Source organism: Phycodurus eques, chromosome 16 (genome assembly GCF_024500275.1).
Source record: "Phycodurus eques isolate BA_2022a chromosome 16, UOR_Pequ_1.1, whole genome shotgun sequence".
Lineage (NCBI taxonomy): Eukaryota > Metazoa > Chordata > Actinopteri > Syngnathiformes > Syngnathidae > Phycodurus > Phycodurus eques.
Window position 1 is genome coordinate 9,317,127 of NC_084540.1, and position 18,634 is coordinate 9,335,760.

Sequence of the window (18,634 nt, forward strand, 5' to 3'; positions counted from 1 at the left end):
CTATATCGCTGGCATCGAGCGGAATCCCCGCATCTCCAAAACCATAAATTTTCAGCATCTTCAAAACCATCACTTTTCGGGAAAAAAACAAAACAAAACTTTGTTGAGCCATTAACATTGCATTATCAAAAAGAACAAGCCATTTTCAATACTTTAGATTGGTCAGTAAATTGAAAAAATAACTGAACTATGTGGGGACTGACCCATAAGTATCGATTTGTAAATAAAGAAAAAAGAAATTGATCAAATGTGGGCATAGGAGAGTTCCATCCGGCAGTGATGATATGTGCCCTATACCAATTGGTTGACAACTAGTCCGGGGTGTACCCTGTCTCTCGCCTAAAGTCAGCTGGGATAGGCTCCAGCTCACCCACGACTCTATTAAGGACAAGCGCTTTGGAAAATCAATTCCAGGAGTCTCATATCTGTGATTCCATGGCTGATGAGAATCGCCACTGTGAAGGAGAAACGTGTGGAAAATCGTCTAAATCTGACTCATTTGAGCCTAAGCAGCAAGAATTGCTCAAGAAGTCCCTTGCACGTGGAGGCAATGAGAGAAAAATGCAATATTCCACCAGGAGACCACCTCCACGCAAGCCTGAGCAGCGGCCCAATTCGGCAGGCAGTTCACACAGACTGTTATTACGCAGATCAAACTTGCACAGACGATTTAAGGATGAAATCCCCACTGGTAATGATCGAAGAGAATTGTGTGATACATTTAAAAGGCAAAGCTTCATACAGTTAGTGAATAACTCTGAAGGGAGCCTCTGTAGCCTGTTCCTACTGATGTCTAACTCTGTGAGCTGTTGCAGTGCTTTCACCTCTGCAGGGAGCCTCTCAAGCAGGTTCCCAGCCAACAGGAGCTTTTGAAGGTTGCAAAGAGAGAAGAGTGGCAAAGGAATATTCAGGAGTTGGTTGTTGCACAGATCAAGGACCGCAAGTCCTTTTAGTTCATCAATACAGGCAGGTAGAGCTCCGATGTGGTTATTGGAAAGTCTGAGGCAAGACAGACAATTGAGATGAGCCAGATGAGAAAGTTCCCCCAGAGTTCGCAGCCTATTATTGTGTATGTCGAGAGCCTGTAGTTTGTTCAGAGCTTGCAGGGAAGATGGCAAACGCTCAAGCTGACAACCCCGAAGCTGCAGCTCTGTCAGCTCGACCATCTGCTTCAAGCTCGAAACTCCAAGCAGTTTGGCATCTTCATTACTAACCTCCAGTCTCACCAAGCTGCCAGCCACCTCATGCAGCACTCCAGGGAGCTGCTGTAGCATGCCGTGAATCACCAGTGCACGCAGGTGAAGCAAGTTTCTGAGGCTCCTGAGAGGCCAGCTGCGCCCCAGGCGACCAGATAGGTGAAGCTCATGGAGACTGCGGAGGGAGACAACCCAGCTGGGGATCTCCGATGAGTGGGCGAAGACGATGCTGAGGACCTCAAGTCGTTCTTGGAGGACTCTGAGTGCACTGGGCTCCACTATTGCTGTGCACTGGTAGAGGTGGAGCTCCCTGTTGTGGTGATAATGAAAACAAATATGTTAAATGTAACATGAATTAGATGTACGGTAAATCCGTCCATCCATTATTTTGTGAGGCTTGTCCTCATTCGGGTCATGTATGGTAAGGCGTTTGAGCATTTATTCAATTTCCCGAAGAACTGCACTGTCAAGTAGTGGACAGTCTTGACTCACTACTAACACGTAGTTGTTATATACTAGTGTGTCCTAGTCGTACCAATATTATTACAATCTTCAGAGAGTCTTGAATGAACCTAACATGCATGTTTTTGTAAAGTGGGACGAAGACGGTGTACCTGGGGATTACACACGAAAGCATGAAGAGAAAATGCAAACTCAAGAAAGGAAGGCCTGACATGAGATTCAAACTCCATACCTCACAACTGTGAGGCAGACATGCTGACCACTAGGCCAGTCACAAAGTGTTCAAAGATTAAAATTGGAATAAAACAAACAAGAAAAGTAATGTTAAGTAAATTTATGAATTCCATCAAATATACTGATGTACTTGAAAAGAAGAAAGCAATTGTGTGAATTTTCTCGTCAAGTCAAAGGTTCTGGGTTTAAATCTCGGCTAAGGCCTTTCTGTGTGGAATTTGCATGTTTTTCCAGTTCTTGTGTGGGATTTCTCCCACATTCAAAAAACATGCATGACAGGTAAAATTAAGACTCAAAAATTCCCATTAGTGTCAATGTGAGTGAGTGTGAATGGTTGTCTATATGTGCCCTATGCTTGAGTTATTAATTTATTATCTAAAGTTACTATTCCAGAACAAAGGTCAAAGGCAATTTATTGGACTGAAAATCAATGATGGTGCAATTATGACACAGGGTTTCTCTGATATCATTCTTATTGGACAAATTGCAAAATTTTGCATTATAGGAGTTGTAATGTGGGTTGGAAGTTCTCAATTTGTTTGTTTTAGGAACATTTTAATATTGAGACTTGGAGGGAATTGCAATTTATAGTCTGATATGTTACCTAAGGGAGGTCATGTCGGACACCTGTACTGTAAAACGAGCGTCTGTGATGAGCTCCAGTTTGAGGACCTGAAGGTGGCTGAGTGTAAAGAGGGCAGGAGGAAGTTGAGGAAGGGCAACCAGCTGCAGACAGGTGCGCCCACGGTGGTCAGAAGTAGTCAAATCACGCAGCTTATCCTTCCCCCAGTGTCCCTCCAAATGTGTATCCAGCAAATTACTCTCACTGTCAGGACAGAGAAAAACAGAGAGGTGCTGGACCAGCAACGGGTCATACTGGTCTAACATATGTAAAAGAAAGGCCAGGTCATTCCTCAGCTCTGGCATGTCTCTCTGGGACTTTGTCTCTTTCAGCAAATCGAAGGGATACTCCCGGAGAGAGCTAGATCAAATCAAATGAAAAATTTAGTTAGACATCTAGCCTACTGTACCTCATAGAATATGACCAAAAAAACGAACAAACAAAAAAATCAATGTTCAACAACAACAAAAAAAACAAAACAATGTTCAACAATGACAATTCTGAAAAAGCTTGAAAAAAGGACCAAAACTTTTTTTTATTTCCCCACCTTGAAAAATTTCATTAAAAAAAAGAATAAACTGGATTGAATGTGCGCAATATGTGTTGCCTTTGCTTGAATGCAGTTCCTATAAAACCTACAAGATCCGATTTAACTTCAGAATATTTCAGATTAAACTATTCCCTTCACTGGAATGAAAATTATGGCAATATGGTTGTGTGTATTTGTGATTGCAATTCGCTAGTATGGCACACTGTCCGCACGGTGAATAGTGGTTAGAATGTCTGCCTCGCAGTGGGAAGGTCCCGTGTTCAAATTCTCTCCGTTCCTGCGTGGATTTTCTCTGCGTACTCCATCTTTATCCCATACAGTAAAACGTGCATGTTAGGTTTACTGAAGATTTCCAATGGTGTGAATGTCAGTATGAATGCTTTTTTGGCTATATCTGCTCTGCGATTGGCTGGCGACCAATCCAGGGTCACCCAAAGTCTGCTCATACCTGGAGAAAACCCATGCAAGCACAGGGAGAACATAAAAACTAAACATAGGAACGCCAGAGCCGAGAACTGGAGCCAAAGCCTCAGAAATGTGAGGCAGATGTGCTAACCACTATGTCCTGAATACATCCATCCATCCATTTTCTGTACCGCTTATCCTCACTAGGGTCGCGGGCATGCAGCTATCCCAGCTATCTTTGGGCAAAAGGCGGGGTACACCTTGAGCTGGTCGCCAGCCTATGGCAGGACACATAGAAACAAACAACCGTTCGACCTCACGTTCACACCTACGGGCAATTTGGATGCTTCAATTAAACTACCATGCATGTTTTTGGGATGTGGGAGGCAACCAGAGTACTAGAAGAAAACCCACGTAGGCACGGGGAGAACATGCAAACTCCACACAGGCAAGGCCGAAATTGAACCCGGGTCCTCAGAATTGTGAGGCAGATGTGCTAACCAGTCGTTCACCGTGCTGCCATCCTGCATATATGAAGTACATGCATGCTTTTGAAATATTGTTTACATAAATTATACATTTCTGTATATTCTCCCTTATTTTAACACATTTCAAAAGTTTGAAATTTAAAAACTGACCCACTTGTACAAAATCCAGCTGAGGGTGTAAAAGTTAAGAAGGCCGTACAGTCCCAGTAAGGTCAAGTAGGTCAACAGCAGTTTGTGCAGGAGGGACGAGAGCACATGGATACACTGAAAGGTTGCGTAGCCTACCAAGGGTTGCACCTCAGGGTGACAAATGTGGGTGAAAGAAAAAGCACTGAGAAGAGGGCCGATGTAACTCAAAATCAGAGTTACCATCAGCAGTTTGAATATCGTCTGGGCCAAGTACACCTAAGGATAGAAAAAATAGTTTGAATAGTTTTTATGGACCATCATCTTCATTTTATAATTGCATAAGGTTAATATTATGTGAAGGCACGGTGGGGTCGTGGTTAGCACATCCACCTGACAGTTATGAGGCTGGAGGTTCAGATCTGTGCTCCAGCCTTCCTTTTTGGCATCTGCTCTGCACATTCTTCCCTAGCTTGCGTGGGTTTCCTCTGGGTACTCCGTCTGCCTCCCACTGTACAAGTGAGCCAGATGTGCTAACCACTAGACCGCCTACCTTAATATTAATGTTGTAAATAGAGATTAAATAATGTATCATTTATGATAGATGATTTCTGACCTTGTAAATGACATCTGAGCTTTCACAGTGGGATCTAAATCTCTTAACCCGTTCAAACAGGGCCCTGGCCTCCTCACCATCACTTTTATCAAGACTAATTCCTTGCCTTGGACAAGGAGGGCTGTGACTCGGGAAGGGGGCAGAGGAACTGGTCAGCCTAACGGTCACAGTGGAATCAATGGAGTGACTGGAAGGGCACGGCGAAGGAGGAGTGGGAGAATCTGACTGTTTCAAAAATGGCCTGGATGGGTTTGACTCGCCTCTCAAGTGGCCATGGAGGCTCTTCTGTGGCACTTGTTTGTCTTGGAGGTTCTCCTGTCGGGCAGTGTGGGTCAGGGCCTGGGACGTCCACGGTGACTCGCAACACTTTGCCAAGATGGCCAGGAAGTGCTCGATGCACGCAGACGTGCGGGGGAAGTGGAGCCAGAAGGAGCCGCTGGCCACCAACATTAGAGACAGCAGCAGTGCTACGTAGGGGAAGAATCGGGAAGACCAAGGCAAAATTTCATGGGAGCACACCTAGAAAATCACACAAAGACTCATTAACCAATATTCAATCACATTGTGGGCCATTCCAAAACTGGAGGACAATTTAGGCACGTTTTTGAAAAACAGCTCACTTGTTTTATAATTTGTCTGTTATGTTTTAAGGAAAGACAGGTGAAGTTGAATCATCATATAATTTAATGTCCAGCTCAGCCATTAATGATATACCTTTCTTGAGATATTTTATTTGTCGTGTCGTGTTTGGCGCATGCTTGTTACATATAATCAAGTACCTGGAAAACAATATTTCAAAACTATTGCTGAATAAGTCCTTCACAATTAAATAAAGTTAAATTCGATTCAAATTCAAATTTATTTTCAGTATTCCTCTAATTACAGTAACAGGGTTGAAAATCAATGCTAATGTTGAGTTTTACAGTACGCTAGCTGTGTTAGCTGCTATGCTAACTGGTCAGAAACAAGTTAGCTATACAATAAAAAAAAAGAAAACCTTCGATATTAATATGTCAAAAAAAAGAGAAGTATTTTGTTATGAGTAAGAGGGTTGCGTTGGTTTGAGTGACACACTCACATTACAGTTGAACACTGAAAAAATGGCCAGAGCATAAGCTTGATGATGCAATTTCTGCTGAGACATGCAAGTCACTTTTTTCGCTTCCTCTAGATTTCTATAAAGGTTTTAGTAGCAGGATTGTAAGTATGTTGAGAGACATAACTTCAGAGGATAACTACTATCCAAATCTAAAATACATCTGCGATAAAACAAAATGTTTTAACAATTACAAAGCAGACATATTTATAGAAAAAAAGATTATTTAAAACTTATTTTGATCTGTTAAATTTGATATGTAAAGTGGTCATCCTCCAATTCTGGAATGACCTTTTTTTTCCCCATTACCAGCATACAAGGCTTATAGTATAGTACCTGGCTAACATAGACATACTGGTGGTAAACTAGATGAGTGCGTCGACCCGAAGGAGTCAAATGAAGATTTTGGCCATCGTCAGGTGCAATATGTGCTGGCAACCGTGATGCTAAAGAGTCTGAGGGATTGTAACTTGAATTTACTGAGGCAAGTGTATTCAAAGGAATGCACACCACTTTGTCCCTGGACAGTTGCACCGTACTGGCAAGAACGGAGGTCATCAACATCAGGACCACCGTATAGTCCATGAAGACCTCCCACCATGGCTTCAGCAGTTTGGACCTGTTCTCGTGCTGCTCCAGCGAAACCAACTCTGACAAGGAAAACATTTGGACCCCTTGATTTGACACGGATCACTGCAAAAAATACATGCATAAACTTACTGAGTGATAGTGTTCCCCCCAATATATTGCAGTTCATCATTGGCACACTCACTATATTGCATTTTGAAAAGCAATTATTTATTTGATAGTATACTAATTATTGTAATCTTCTTGTATGTGGGAAAGGAGAGGTAGTCAATTATGTACTTTTTAGCCGCTGATATAATACCACCGAAACACAATGAGCACACTCAAGCAGCAGCTGCTGTCGACCACAGCTCACGTCCAGACACCAGGCCCTGCCTCTTAAAGGCACATATCACAGCACAACACACAAACTATGTACAGTATTATCTATACAGTACATTTTATGCTTGCAATATTTTTGTTCAAATATAAAAGTCAGTTGGGATAGGTGCCAGCTCACCTTCGACCCTAATGAGGACAAGCAGTATAGAAAATTCATTGATTGGATGGAAAATCAATTGGCTACATTTCATCTAGGGATGAGTCACTGTTTGACGATGTGCTTCAATTTCTTTGGCTTTATTGTTCACATAGAATAGGTCATTGTTCCAGAACAAAAGAAAATAAGTTTAACAGCTTGGTTTTGCATCATATTAATGAAGAAATACTCCGCAATACAAATATACATCAGCTATAGCAACACATATACACAGTAACGCATAGTGTGTTTCTTGCCCTTTTTATCTGCGCACTTTGAATTGATTGCCTCTCAGTAAACGATATACTTTTTATGCTATTAAAAATAGTTAGCGGTGCAGAATATACAATTATACACCCAGAAAAACAACATTCACTTACCAAACTAAACTGGTGTTTTCCCTGGCAAAACCTGCACGTCTCCTGGGGAACACACAGCTTTTCAACTGTTGCCATGGCACTGGAGAATGTGTGGTGAAAAAAATCCTATTCAGGCCTCGGACCCATTAGGGAAATGTACGCACTCTTTAACTCTTTGAGTACCAACTTAAGTCTGCAGGAAAGAAAAAGTATTTGTATAGTTTTTTTGTTGTTGTTGTTTTAAATGGTAGCATTGTTGCACTGGTGTTAAAGTGCAGTGCATCACATATTGGTCTCATTCACTTTAGTTGCTCCCATTTAGGCCACTCAAAGGCAGTAACAACATGAAATACGGACTAGTAAAATTGATCTTGTCTGTCTTAATGTGCATGCACAATAATGTGTAAAATTCCATCAATGTACATTACATTCTCTGGCATTTTTAAGAAGATAAACAATTCAACGCGTATAGGTCACAGGTCCTTTCACGCCATCTAACCGGGAAAAATGTTTGAATGGCAACTTTCTCCCTCAGTATGTACACTTTGTTGATTCTTCAGCAATTCATTTTTCAAACGTTCACCTAAATACACACAAAAACAAAGATTGCAAATTACTTGAATTGTATTTTTTTTCGGCTTCTGTATACATTGTACCAAAGCCACCAAAAATCTACAGCCTTCTACACTCAATACACTAGAAAGTCAAGAGCAAAAATATTCCAATTTAAAGTGGAAAACATTAAAGCTACTACTAGCATGGAGAAATAAAGGGGAAGAATATATTTTTCTCTTCAATTGTTAATACATATAACTCATATTGGCTGCATTCAAAACTGTATCCAGTTTTGCATCTCTAAAATATCCGAACTAAAACACCCATTCAAAAGATTCAAAGACAAGTTTAGAAACACTCTTTCACTTTTTTTCCACTCGCAAGGCAATCAAACACGTCGTTAATTGTATTTTGTTTTACCATCATCACCTACAAGTTGCAGTACAAGTAGTTTATTTATCAAAGTCAACACAAACGCTCCCAGATGAAAATCATCACGAGTCATAGGTCATCAGTAACAGGCCACAATAACTGAAGGAACACTTTGCTGGTTGTTTGGTTTTCATAGTAGTCTTTTCCTAGTTGTCCTTTCAGGAAACGACTCCATGCTTTCTGCCCGTCTGAATAAAGGCGTCGACGCAGTGGTCAATGTCTTTGTCAGTGTGTGCGGCTGAAATCTGAACACGGATTCTGGCTTTGCCTTTTGGTACGACGGGGAAGGAAAATCCAATCACATACACTCCTATGGAAGAGAGAATCAAATGTATTGATGTTAAAAGTTCGTTGCTAGATTATGTACAGTATATACGTTTGTGTGCATGTAGAGGCAAAGGAAAATACAAGGTAAGATTAGACTTGTGTCTCACCTAGCTTCAACATATCATCTGCCATTAGAGAGGCAAGCCGTGCATCACCCAACATTACGGGACAGATCGGGTGAGCGGAGCCCGAGATGGTGAAGCCGGCCTGCGTCATCTTGTTCGGAACCTGTAGCACAGAAAAGAATAAAATTGCACAGCCATACAACAATTAATAATCACCAGCATTATTATAATGCTCATATAATGAGAACAGAATAGTGAAAAATGTTCTCATCATTGACTGCAGGATGTGTCCTGATTCTGATTGCATGTGTTTTTTTTTTTCTTTTTAGAAAATGCATTTAAATTTGATCATGTCACACATTTGCATTCGTGGGCCACTAAAAAATTATGTAGCAGGCCGGATCTGGACCTCTGGCCTTGAGTTTGGCACAGTGACATCTCAACAGAGCATGTATTTCCTAAAAGAGTAGCAAAAATTATGTGCTTTACTATTTTTAGCCACACATTATTTTAAGATCACACTTCATGCACACAATCACAATCAGAGGGCTGCATCGGGGTATTCAACAAATCACCCGCTGATAATTTAAATATTTGCTCATCTATTGTATTACCATAGTTCTTTATTTTTATACGTAAGCACAATGACGATTATCAAATAAAATAGCTACCTCATGGTTTTGGCTGACATGCTCTGCGCAATCTCATTGGAGGCGAGCAGCAGCTCAACAGCCCGCGTGGCGCAGCCCACCACAGGAGGTGGGAGGGAGTTGGAGAAGAGGTAAGGCCGAGCGCGCTGCCTCAGCAAGTCAATGAGGGGCTTTGGCCCCACTGTGTAGCCACCTGACAGGATACAAAAGATACAACTTGTCACTTTTTCTGTATTACAACTACACCTGACCTGTTTTGAACCATTTGAGCTCTATGCTTGCCAATTGTGTCCGCCTCGGAAGCATTCTAGTTGTGTTGATACAAATGTAATGAAATTCCATTTTTGGCCACCAACACCTCGAAGGGAGTTTTTAATGTTACTCCACGAAAAAATTATGATACATAAAAATGACTGATACTGCTAATTATGGGTTTTGTGCTTTTCTCCCTTTCAAAAACATTAGCCTTATGTGATCTAACAAGATTTTAAAGGGTTAAATTCTAAATTTCAATGTAATTTTGCTTTCATAAGCAGGATTGACGGAAACAATAATAAGGTGAAAGTGGAAAAAAGAAATATGTTAATACATATATTTATAGCCTTGTGGGAACGTAAACAAGAGGTGGCTATTTTTTTTGCCATTGATAAGGTGAATTTTTCTGTCAGTGCCCCCCAAAAATAACTGCATAATAATTAGTGTGAGTGCTAATCAGATATCCATCTGTGACTTTACTCTTAGCAATGAGAAAAATTGTGGTACTGAGTATAAAAATGTAACTTTTGAGGTTGTTTTACAACCTCCAGATTGTGCAATTTGAAGGTTTATAAATAAAAGCAAATCGTAACGAATCTATTGCACTACTGACAAGAACAATTTAACCTTTTCAAGAGCACCAGTGGATACAGGGGTACCAGCAGCTGTTTACAAGAACTGATGTTAGTTCAACACTTCATACAGTAAAGGTATAGCATAAAACATCTTAAAAACTACAGACTTTGTATGTTGGTGGACAGAAAAGGCCAGGAGGAAGCTGAAAGGGTAGTAAATTTGAAGAAGGCCTGAGGCTTAAGAAGAGTAGAAACACACCAGCTGCACCTCCCAGTGCTTTTCCCAGCGTGGAGTTTACGATATGCACTCGGTCCATTACTCCCAGCAGCTCATCGGTTCCTCTAAAAATAGACATGAACTTAAACTTACAAACAATGGTAAGCTTCAGAACTTGCAAATAGCCAGGAAGCATCTCCATGTGGGCCTGTTTCCTTTACCTGCTTACGACCCTCATGACTCACAAGTCATTTCATGTCCTGAAACCTTATTATTTAAAACACATACTATAGATGACCTCCAGATGCAACATGATAAGATGTGTAGGAAGAGAACAGATATTTTCTGAGCAATAATTCAACTACAGCATCAAACCAATGTGTAGTCATTCATTCACAAATAAAAAGGGCAACACTTCTTTGTCCAATGAAATACAAAATCAGGTCACAATGTTTCTTGCGAAATAACACAAAACTTTCTACATCAAGAAAGACAAAATCATTGAACATTTTTGTGAAATGTAAAAAAAATAAAATAAAATAAAGGCAAAGTATTTTACTCACCTGCCCCGGGGCCCAAGGAAACCAGTGGCGTGGCATTCATCGATGAACACCATGGCTCCATACTGCTCAGCCAGATCGCAGATTCCTGTTAATGGCGCCACATCGCCATCCATGGAGAATACGCCATCAGTCACCACCAGCCGCATACGACATGACTGTGAAGTACAAATGCTTATAAGTCATTGGATCAAGCCTTTACAAGGATAATAATGCAAACTTTTTATTGACACTGTCAGAAAGGTATTTATTTTAACAATATGTGTTTTGTTTATTATCGTGGTGGTAGTTTTTTTTCTTTTTGTTTATGGACAATGTGCACATACGTTAATCAATATCAAAAGACTTGAAGAGATGCTTGCACCAGATTTAGAAGAAAGCTAATTTCCATTTGTTGTCCAAAACATACAATAAAACAAAGCCAAACATACAAAACCCCCTAAAATAGGGTACACAACAACTAACACAGACTGATAAGTTGCACAATAAAATGCATCACTGATAAAATTATCAAAACATACAGTGCAAAAATAATGAAAATGTAAAAAGCCAATGAATAATACCAAGTTTACAATGTGAGAACAACGTTAAGACTCTTCCAGATTCAATTTAAATACCAACCAATTCATAGTTGCATGGAATTTAGAATTTACAGAGAATATTCTTAAATACCAGCAATGGTAATTTACAGTTTGCAGGTGTGTAGAACTGTATAATACAGTTCATCAAAACGTAAATGGAGTCTTTTAAATGACCCAACGGCAAAAGAATTTACAAATTCCACAAAGGATAGGAGATACACTTTTGGCCATTTTTTAAATCTCGAGTGCAATGTCCAACGTTCTGTGAGCTGGATTAACGACTACGGTTTCACCACTTTTCACAACTATGTTCTTGACACTGGAACACACTTAGGTTAAGTGTTAAAATCAAGCAACAAACTAATACAAATTAATAACTTTGATTATACACTCAATAAAATGTTTCACACTTAGTCGAACGAAAAATAGACCACGCGATTGGAAAACCATGTTTGAGCTTATAAATAACCAAGTTGTGATCAAGTTTACCTACTGTCAAGTGACACATACCTACTCCCAAAAAGTTAGGGATATACGACTTTCGGGTGAAATTTCAGGATGAATTTCAAATGGACTTTACAGGTGAACTTAATTGGACCTTTTCTAACCTTTTGAATGCACGTGTCAAACGGTTTAATATTTCAGCGCTTTTTGCACAACTTGCTGTGTTTTTAACAAGGAGATGAATAGCAAAATAAGTGTTTGAGCCATGAATTTCACAATACATTTCCTGGTTGTATTAGAATTGGAATTTAAATAGTCCTCTTCATCATACTGTAACATTTTGACATCACAAAACCAGGATGACACTTAACAATTGATGAAAACAGTGCCTTGCCACTGCAAGGCTTCAAATAGGATGTTCTCTTTGTGGGAATTTTCCTCAATTCACTTTTCCGAAGCACTCGTCCTGAACCCCAAATTACATGAGAACACGCCCCGCACACCTGAGACTCTTTGAGCTTGCTCTCCAAATCACTGAGGTCCATGTGTTTGTAGCGCAGTCTCTTCGCCCGACACAGACGGATACCGTCAATAATAGAGGCGTGGTTAAGTTCATCCGACAACACCGCATCGTCTGGGCCCAGCATCACCTATTGCAGGAGGAATGCAAATGTTATAGTTCACCGAGGGCACGGGTGTCAAACTGGTGGCCCCGTGAAAGCAAATCAAAATTGCTCCTTGTGTTCTGGTGTGATACCATTGAGATATGTGCAAGCATGTTTTTGTTACCAATCCCACTTTGAAAAGAAATAGAATAGTTGAAAAACATGTTTTTATAGGCTTCTGATTTCAAAACTGGCTATTCATCAATGTGTTGTGTATACTGTATGTAATTACAGTATATGAGGTAATCTTTCATTTACATGGGTTCACAGTTGTAGCAGCCCTCCGAAGGAAGTCACAACTACGATGTGCCCCGTGACAAAAATTAGTTTAACACCCCTGACCTAGGGGATCATGTACCTTGATATCCACTTTTAGAGACAATACAGCATTACCCACCTCAAACAGTCCCGCATTGGCGTCAAAACAACTGGCATAAAGGATGCAGTCTTCCCTCTCGTGAAACTCTGCCAACTTCTGCTCCAGGTTTTTGTGCAAATCCTGTAAATCACAATTTCCGGTATTTATGTAACAGGGACATACTGTATTATGGCAATTTGACTTTTTAATTGCTTATATACAAATAGGTGTCTGGAGTGCCTGTCTGCTTGTGAAGTGTGAAATTAAATAACTAAGTCAACATTGGAATATTGGCCATATAAAATAATAAAGTAAGCAGAGCAACAGTGTTTGCACAGATTAGTACTACCCAACAGCGTTAGCTTAGGATAAAGTGCACATGATCACATGTTTAGCCGAGTTGTCGACGTGTGGGAGGGTGTATTTGTTTGCCGAAAGTGTCTGTTGCATGCGCCATGTCTTGGGTTTTCTGCTTGCAAGTAGCCACTTGGCGAGTAAAGAAAACCCGGTGGCCCCAAAGAACAGGGGGGAGATGAACAGTGACTTATTTGCCCGGGACTAGAACCCACCACTCCAAAACAGAGTAATTTGTTAAGTGTACAGTAATTCTCTTTCCTTTGTTCGAATGTCTGAGTTATTTTATTAAAAAGCTAAAAACATACTGTTTTAAATTGTGAAAAAAAAATACATGACGTCACCTTTAAATGATTAAAAAAATGAATGAAATCCCATACAAGAGCTTTACAAAGATAATAAAGTGCAGAAAGGAAAATATATTTTGGCAGTGTTAATCAGCATGGAGCTTTGTGAGGTATTGTTGCACGACCCAACTTTTGATGAATTTTGTTTTGAATTTCATGTTTGAAACTAGGCTTTACATGATCAGGATTTTTGGGGCCGATCACCAATCACCGACTTTAAAAAAACGATAACCGATCACAAGATGGAGCAATGTGTCTATTTAAATGACTTGTTCATTTACTGTCTATACTTGGATACTGTATACTGAGTATTTTCAAAAGTATTCTCTTGTCCAGTGATTCCCAACCAGTGTCCCGTGGCACATTAGTGTGCCAAGAGCGATCTTCAGGTGTGCCGTGGGAAATTATCAAATTTTACTTAACTGCTCAAAAAATTACTCATTTACAAGAAATAATGTATCTTTGTTCTTCTATTTATCCCAGTGAGGCATTGTGACAGACAGAACAAATAAATGTTTCTTCTATTAGATGGCAGGAAGTACATGCAGTAATTACAGTGTAACTACCTTTTGTGACATATTTGTTTGTTGGTGTGCTGTGAGATTTTCCATTTGTAAAATATGCGCTTTCACTCCATAAAGGTTGGAAAGCACTGCTCTTGTCAGGTCATGTATTCTAATCAGTCAGGTCAAACCAACATTAAAACATGACAGAAATAATGGGTGCTAACTTACTGTAATTAAATTACTTTATTGTAATTCAGTTACTTCACACACAATGAAACCTTCGAGCGTGAGTCGTCATAACGCCGGGATGTTGACGTACAACCGTTAGTGCTAGTACTAGCTTTCTAGGCTACATGTTTTTTTGCCCGCTTGCGAGCGGTATCGTATTAAAAGTATGTGAACCTACCTCAAGCAAGCCTTAAATGAACCTAACCGAGCACCGGTGACCACCAGCACACGTTTTCCCCCATTTTGTTCTTATAATACATGCAGTACAGTATCATACACTCGCCTACTTGTCTCGCCATGCTGCACTATTTGCATATACTGGCCACTCATGCCAGAGTAGCATCTGCTCCATTTGCACACTGATTGAGGAGCATCTATAACATTTGCACAACCAACATTGTCCCAGATGATCGCACTACTCGTCACTTTAAACCGCATACACTCCTTGAAGTCTCAGCGCCCCTTACACAATGGTCATTGCACCGGACTATCGCAATATTAGTCATTCGAACTGCTCTAAGTGCTAGAGGTCTCTGCATCTTTTTGCACAATTGTTTTTTGTCAATGTCTTTATGTCCCCAAAGTGTTCTGTAAATTGACTGTCTGTTGTACTAGAGCGGCTCCAACTACCGGAGACAAATTCCTTGTGTGTTTTGGACATACCTGGCAAATAAAGATGATTCTGATTCTGATTTGCGATGTCGTCGTCATGGTAACGAATGCATCTGGTCGCGTTTGAGTTGTCAAGATAAAGCCCCGTGATCGTCAAAGACGGAATGCGGTGGTATCGGAATACAATATTTTATTGCAGTAGTCTGACATTGTGCAATCGTGAAAGACCAAATTTGTCTTGCAGTCTGATGCAAGCATTACGTGTTGTATGTCTCAGACGTGCTGTCTGTCCCACACCGCCGATATGTTTTTTTTTTTTTTTTTAAATAACTTTATTGGCTGTCAGATATTTACAGTAGTATGTCAAAAGACACACGACAAAGGCTAAAAATAAACCAGCTTTTGAATTCAAATATACTGCAGACGACGGCGACACGGAGTAAATGTCTTTTGCGGGGATCGTCGAATTATGACAAAGCCGATCAGCCGATCACCATAAAACGCAAATTATCGGCCGATACCGATCAAGCCGATCAGATCAGTGTAAAGTCTATTTGATATCATAGGCATGCCTAATGTTGTTTCTTCTGAGTGTATGCTAGCGTCATCTGTTTATTGGACACTGTACCTGAGTGCCGCAGATAAATCTGACTGAGCTCAATCCAGCGCCGTACATTTTCAGCGCATCAATCCCTGCTTGCACCAGCTCCGGATGACTGGATAGTCCAAGGTAGTTGTTGGCGCAGAAGTTCAAAATGCCTGCGAGTGTTAAGGGAAACAGAAAACATGAGTTCCAGAACTAACATAGTCTGGCTGCATAATGTGGTGGCTGAAAGAAAACAAACAATACAATGCAAACAACTCAGGAGAGACACACACAAGTGGAATCTGCCAAAACAAACGAGACAACATAAGAACCGCTTGGAATGAGTTATAAATTATAGGCTTTACACGATCAGGATTTTTGGGGCCGATCATTGATCAGAGAGTTTAAAAAAACGATAACCAATCCGATCACAAGATGGGAGGAACGTGTCTATTTAAATGACCTGTTCATTTACTGTATACACGTGTGTACTTAATCGCTCCAAAAATTATATTTACAATATCTTAGTTCCTCTATTTATGCCAGTGGGGCAAGGTGACAGACAGAACAAATGAATGGTCTTCTATTAGATGGCAGGAAGTAAATACAGTAATTAACGTATCAACGTTTTGTGACATTTTTGTTTGTTGGTGTGCCGTGAGGTTTTTCAATTGTAAAATATGTTCCTCGGCTCCATAAAGGTTGGAAATCACTGCTCTAGTCAGATCGTGTATTCTAAGCAGTCAGGTCAAACCAACATTACAACATGACAGAAGTAATGGGTGCTAACTTACTGTAATTCAATTACTTCACCCACACCGAAACTGTAAAGCATGATTCGGCAGAACGGCGGCGTGCTTACGTCCAACCGTTCGTGCTACCGCTAGCTTGCTAGGCGACATAACGTTTTGGTTGCCTGCTTGCGAGCCGTATCTTATTAAAAGTACGTGAACCTACTTGAAGCAAGCCTTAAACGAACGTCCTCTCCTGTCCTGAGCAGCGGTGACCACCAACACACGTTTTTCCCCATTTTGTCCTCATAATACCGTCGGCGCGATTTACTTTAACCAGTCTTCAAGAATTTATTTCCACCAAAACCCTTCTCAACATAAAATGGACAATAGTTATTGTAGCTTTACTAAATGATTTGCTTGCCACTACTTTCCATGACTTCTGATGTCAAATGACCATTTATAGCCTATTTGTTGCAAATATGGCCCAGGACGACAATGCGCATGACACCCCTGAAAATGTTTTGTTTTCACTCACTGCCGTGGCTTCCGTCCACGTTGATGTGCGGTCCCTGCTTGGAAGTGATGATCCTCTCGGCTTTCCACGTCCCCGCCGCACGAATAGACTCAAGCTCGCCGTTTAACACCGCCCTGACGTCCGCAACAGCCGCGTAGCTCCGATTTACTACAACCGAGGCCGAGGGCCGCAGAACCCCCCGGAGAGGGTTCAACAAAGTCCGCGCAACTTTGCCGAGAGACATGACCGTGAATTGTGTCGTTTTTCTTTTTTTTTCTCCCCTGTTGTCAGAAGTCACCGGAAGTGGGCTGCTGCAAAGTGAACAGAGGGCGTGGCATTCTGGACCAATCATATGACAGGAAATATGGTCGGGTGGCGTAGTTGTCCAATCGGATTGCACATTGTCTCACTCTCTCGGGGCAAAAATTTGAGCCGCGTGTTGTACTGCGGTCAAGCCAGCCTAAAGTAGCAATCAAGCCAGCCGCCCCTAATTTTGTTCATACTAGGCATTACGGTAATAGGTCGCCAACTCGCGGGAAAGCCACCTTCAAAATAAAAACTTCCCAATAATATGGACGTCAATGCTCTTCGGTTAAGGAATGCAACCAGAAAGGTTAATTTGAATCTTGAGATGCATTAAAATGTAGTTTATTTCATATCTTATGAAAAATAAATGGTAAATGGACTGGACTTATATAGCACTTTATCTACACCATCACAGTGCCCAAAGCACTTTCCAAATCCTCACATTCACACACACGTTCATAAAACAATGGGCTACTACTGCCATGCAAGGCACTGACAGGCCCACTGGGAGGAAATTAGGGTTCAGTGTCTTCCCCAAGGACACTTCGACATGCGGACAGTCGTAGCAGGGATTCGAACCTGTTCTACCTACTGAGCCAAAGCCACATTAAAATAATCCCATTGGTATCGCAAGACAAGTCCATATCTGTGTGACAGATCACCAAGGACTCCACTAAAAGAGGTTTGATGACGATCCGATATTGTATTTCAAAATAAAAGTCTCCAAAAACTGCATATTTTGCTGTCTTTACCCCCGATTGAAAAAAAATCTGTAAAAATCTATGAGATATCGCAACACCGGTCCAGTTCCGGGGGACACTGCACCACCCAAGGTCTCCAACAAAAGAGGTCCCACACAAATTGGATGTGGCATTTCAAAATAAAAGTCCCCTCAACCCTGGATATTTCATTGTCACTACCACTGATTTAAAATATTCATGAAAAAAAAAAAATAGGAATTTGTCGGAATGCAGTACTCGAGTCGTGCTTACAGTAAATACTGTATTTGTAGAAAAACACCAAATCAGACAATCACATGGCTCAGATATTGCAATAGCAGTCCATTTCTGGGGGACAGTAAACATCCCCAGGTCTCCAACAAAAGAGGTCCCATCCAAATCTGATGTGGAATTTCATAATAAAAGTCCCCTGAAAATTGATATAGTTCACTGTCATTACCACGGATTTAAAAAATTCATTAAAAACAAATCTATGAGATATCGCAACACAAGTCCAGTACTGGGGCACACTACATCACCCCAGGTCTCCAACTAAAGTGGTCCCACCCAAATCTGATGTGGCATTTCAAAATAAAATTCCCCTGAAATTGGAATATTTCACTGTCATTACCACAGATTTAAAAAACTATCCATCCATCCATCCTTCCATTTTCTGAGCCGCTTCTCCTCACTAGGGTCGCGGGCGTGCTGGAGCCTATCCCAGCTGTCATCGGGCAGGAGGCGGGGTACACCCTGAACTGGTTGCCAGCCAATCGCAGGGCACA

At 40.9% G+C, this 18,634-nt stretch overlaps 2 protein-coding genes across 2 annotated transcripts; both read right to left on the reverse strand.

The window, feature by feature from the left end:
• Nucleotides 1-419: 419 nt before the first annotated feature.
• si:ch211-106h11.1 (volume-regulated anion channel subunit LRRC8D) lies at nt 420-7,331 on the reverse strand. The gene is made up of 6 exons (XM_061700924.1): nt 7,281-7,331; nt 6,132-6,488; nt 4,700-5,218; nt 4,112-4,362; nt 2,497-2,874; nt 420-1,506 (listed from the first exon to the last, which is right to left on the reverse strand). Exons 2-6 carry the CDS (start codon nt 6,459-6,461, stop codon nt 420-422), a joined length of 2,565 nt encoding a protein of 854 aa, XP_061556908.1. The 5' UTR covers nt 6,462-6,488; nt 7,281-7,331.
• On the reverse strand, nt 7,002-17,112 carry gcat (glycine C-acetyltransferase). The gene is made up of 9 exons (XM_061701410.1): nt 16,846-17,112; nt 15,619-15,749; nt 12,983-13,084; nt 12,424-12,570; nt 10,899-11,053; nt 10,378-10,460; nt 9,308-9,481; nt 8,681-8,800; nt 7,002-8,556 (listed from the first exon to the last, which is right to left on the reverse strand). The coding sequence occupies exons 1-9, from the start codon at nt 17,066-17,068 to the stop codon at nt 8,405-8,407; spliced, it is 1,287 nt and encodes a 428-aa protein (XP_061557394.1). The 5' UTR covers nt 17,069-17,112; the 3' UTR covers nt 7,002-8,404.
• Between the last annotated feature and the right edge of the window lie 1,522 nt (nt 17,113-18,634).

Excerpts from the sequence above, each read along its gene's own strand:
- si:ch211-106h11.1 (XM_061700924.1), bottom strand. The coding sequence starts at position 6,461 with ATGTTTTCCTTGTCAGAGTTGGTTTCGCTGGAGCAGCACGAGAACAGG. Across the intron at positions 4,363-4,699 it reads GCTCAGATGTCATTTACAAG|GTGTACTTGGCCCAGACGAT; the intron begins GTCAGAAATCAT and ends TTCTATCCTTAG. Across the intron at positions 2,875-4,111 it reads CTCAGCTGGATTTTGTACAA|CTCTCTCCGGGAGTATCCCT; the intron begins GTGGGTCAGTTT and ends GATTTGATCTAG.
- gcat (XM_061701410.1), bottom strand. The coding sequence starts at position 17,068 with ATGTCTCTCGGCAAAGTTGCGCGGACTTTGTTGAACCCTCTCCGGGGG. Across the intron at positions 11,054-12,423 it reads GCAAGCTCAAAGAGTCTCAG|TCATGTCGTATGCGGCTGGT; the intron begins GTGTGCGGGGCG and ends TGTACTTCACAG. Across the intron at positions 10,461-10,898 it reads TTCCTTGGGCCCCGGGGCAG|AGGAACCGATGAGCTGCTGG; the intron begins GTGAGTAAAATA and ends GTCTATTTTTAG.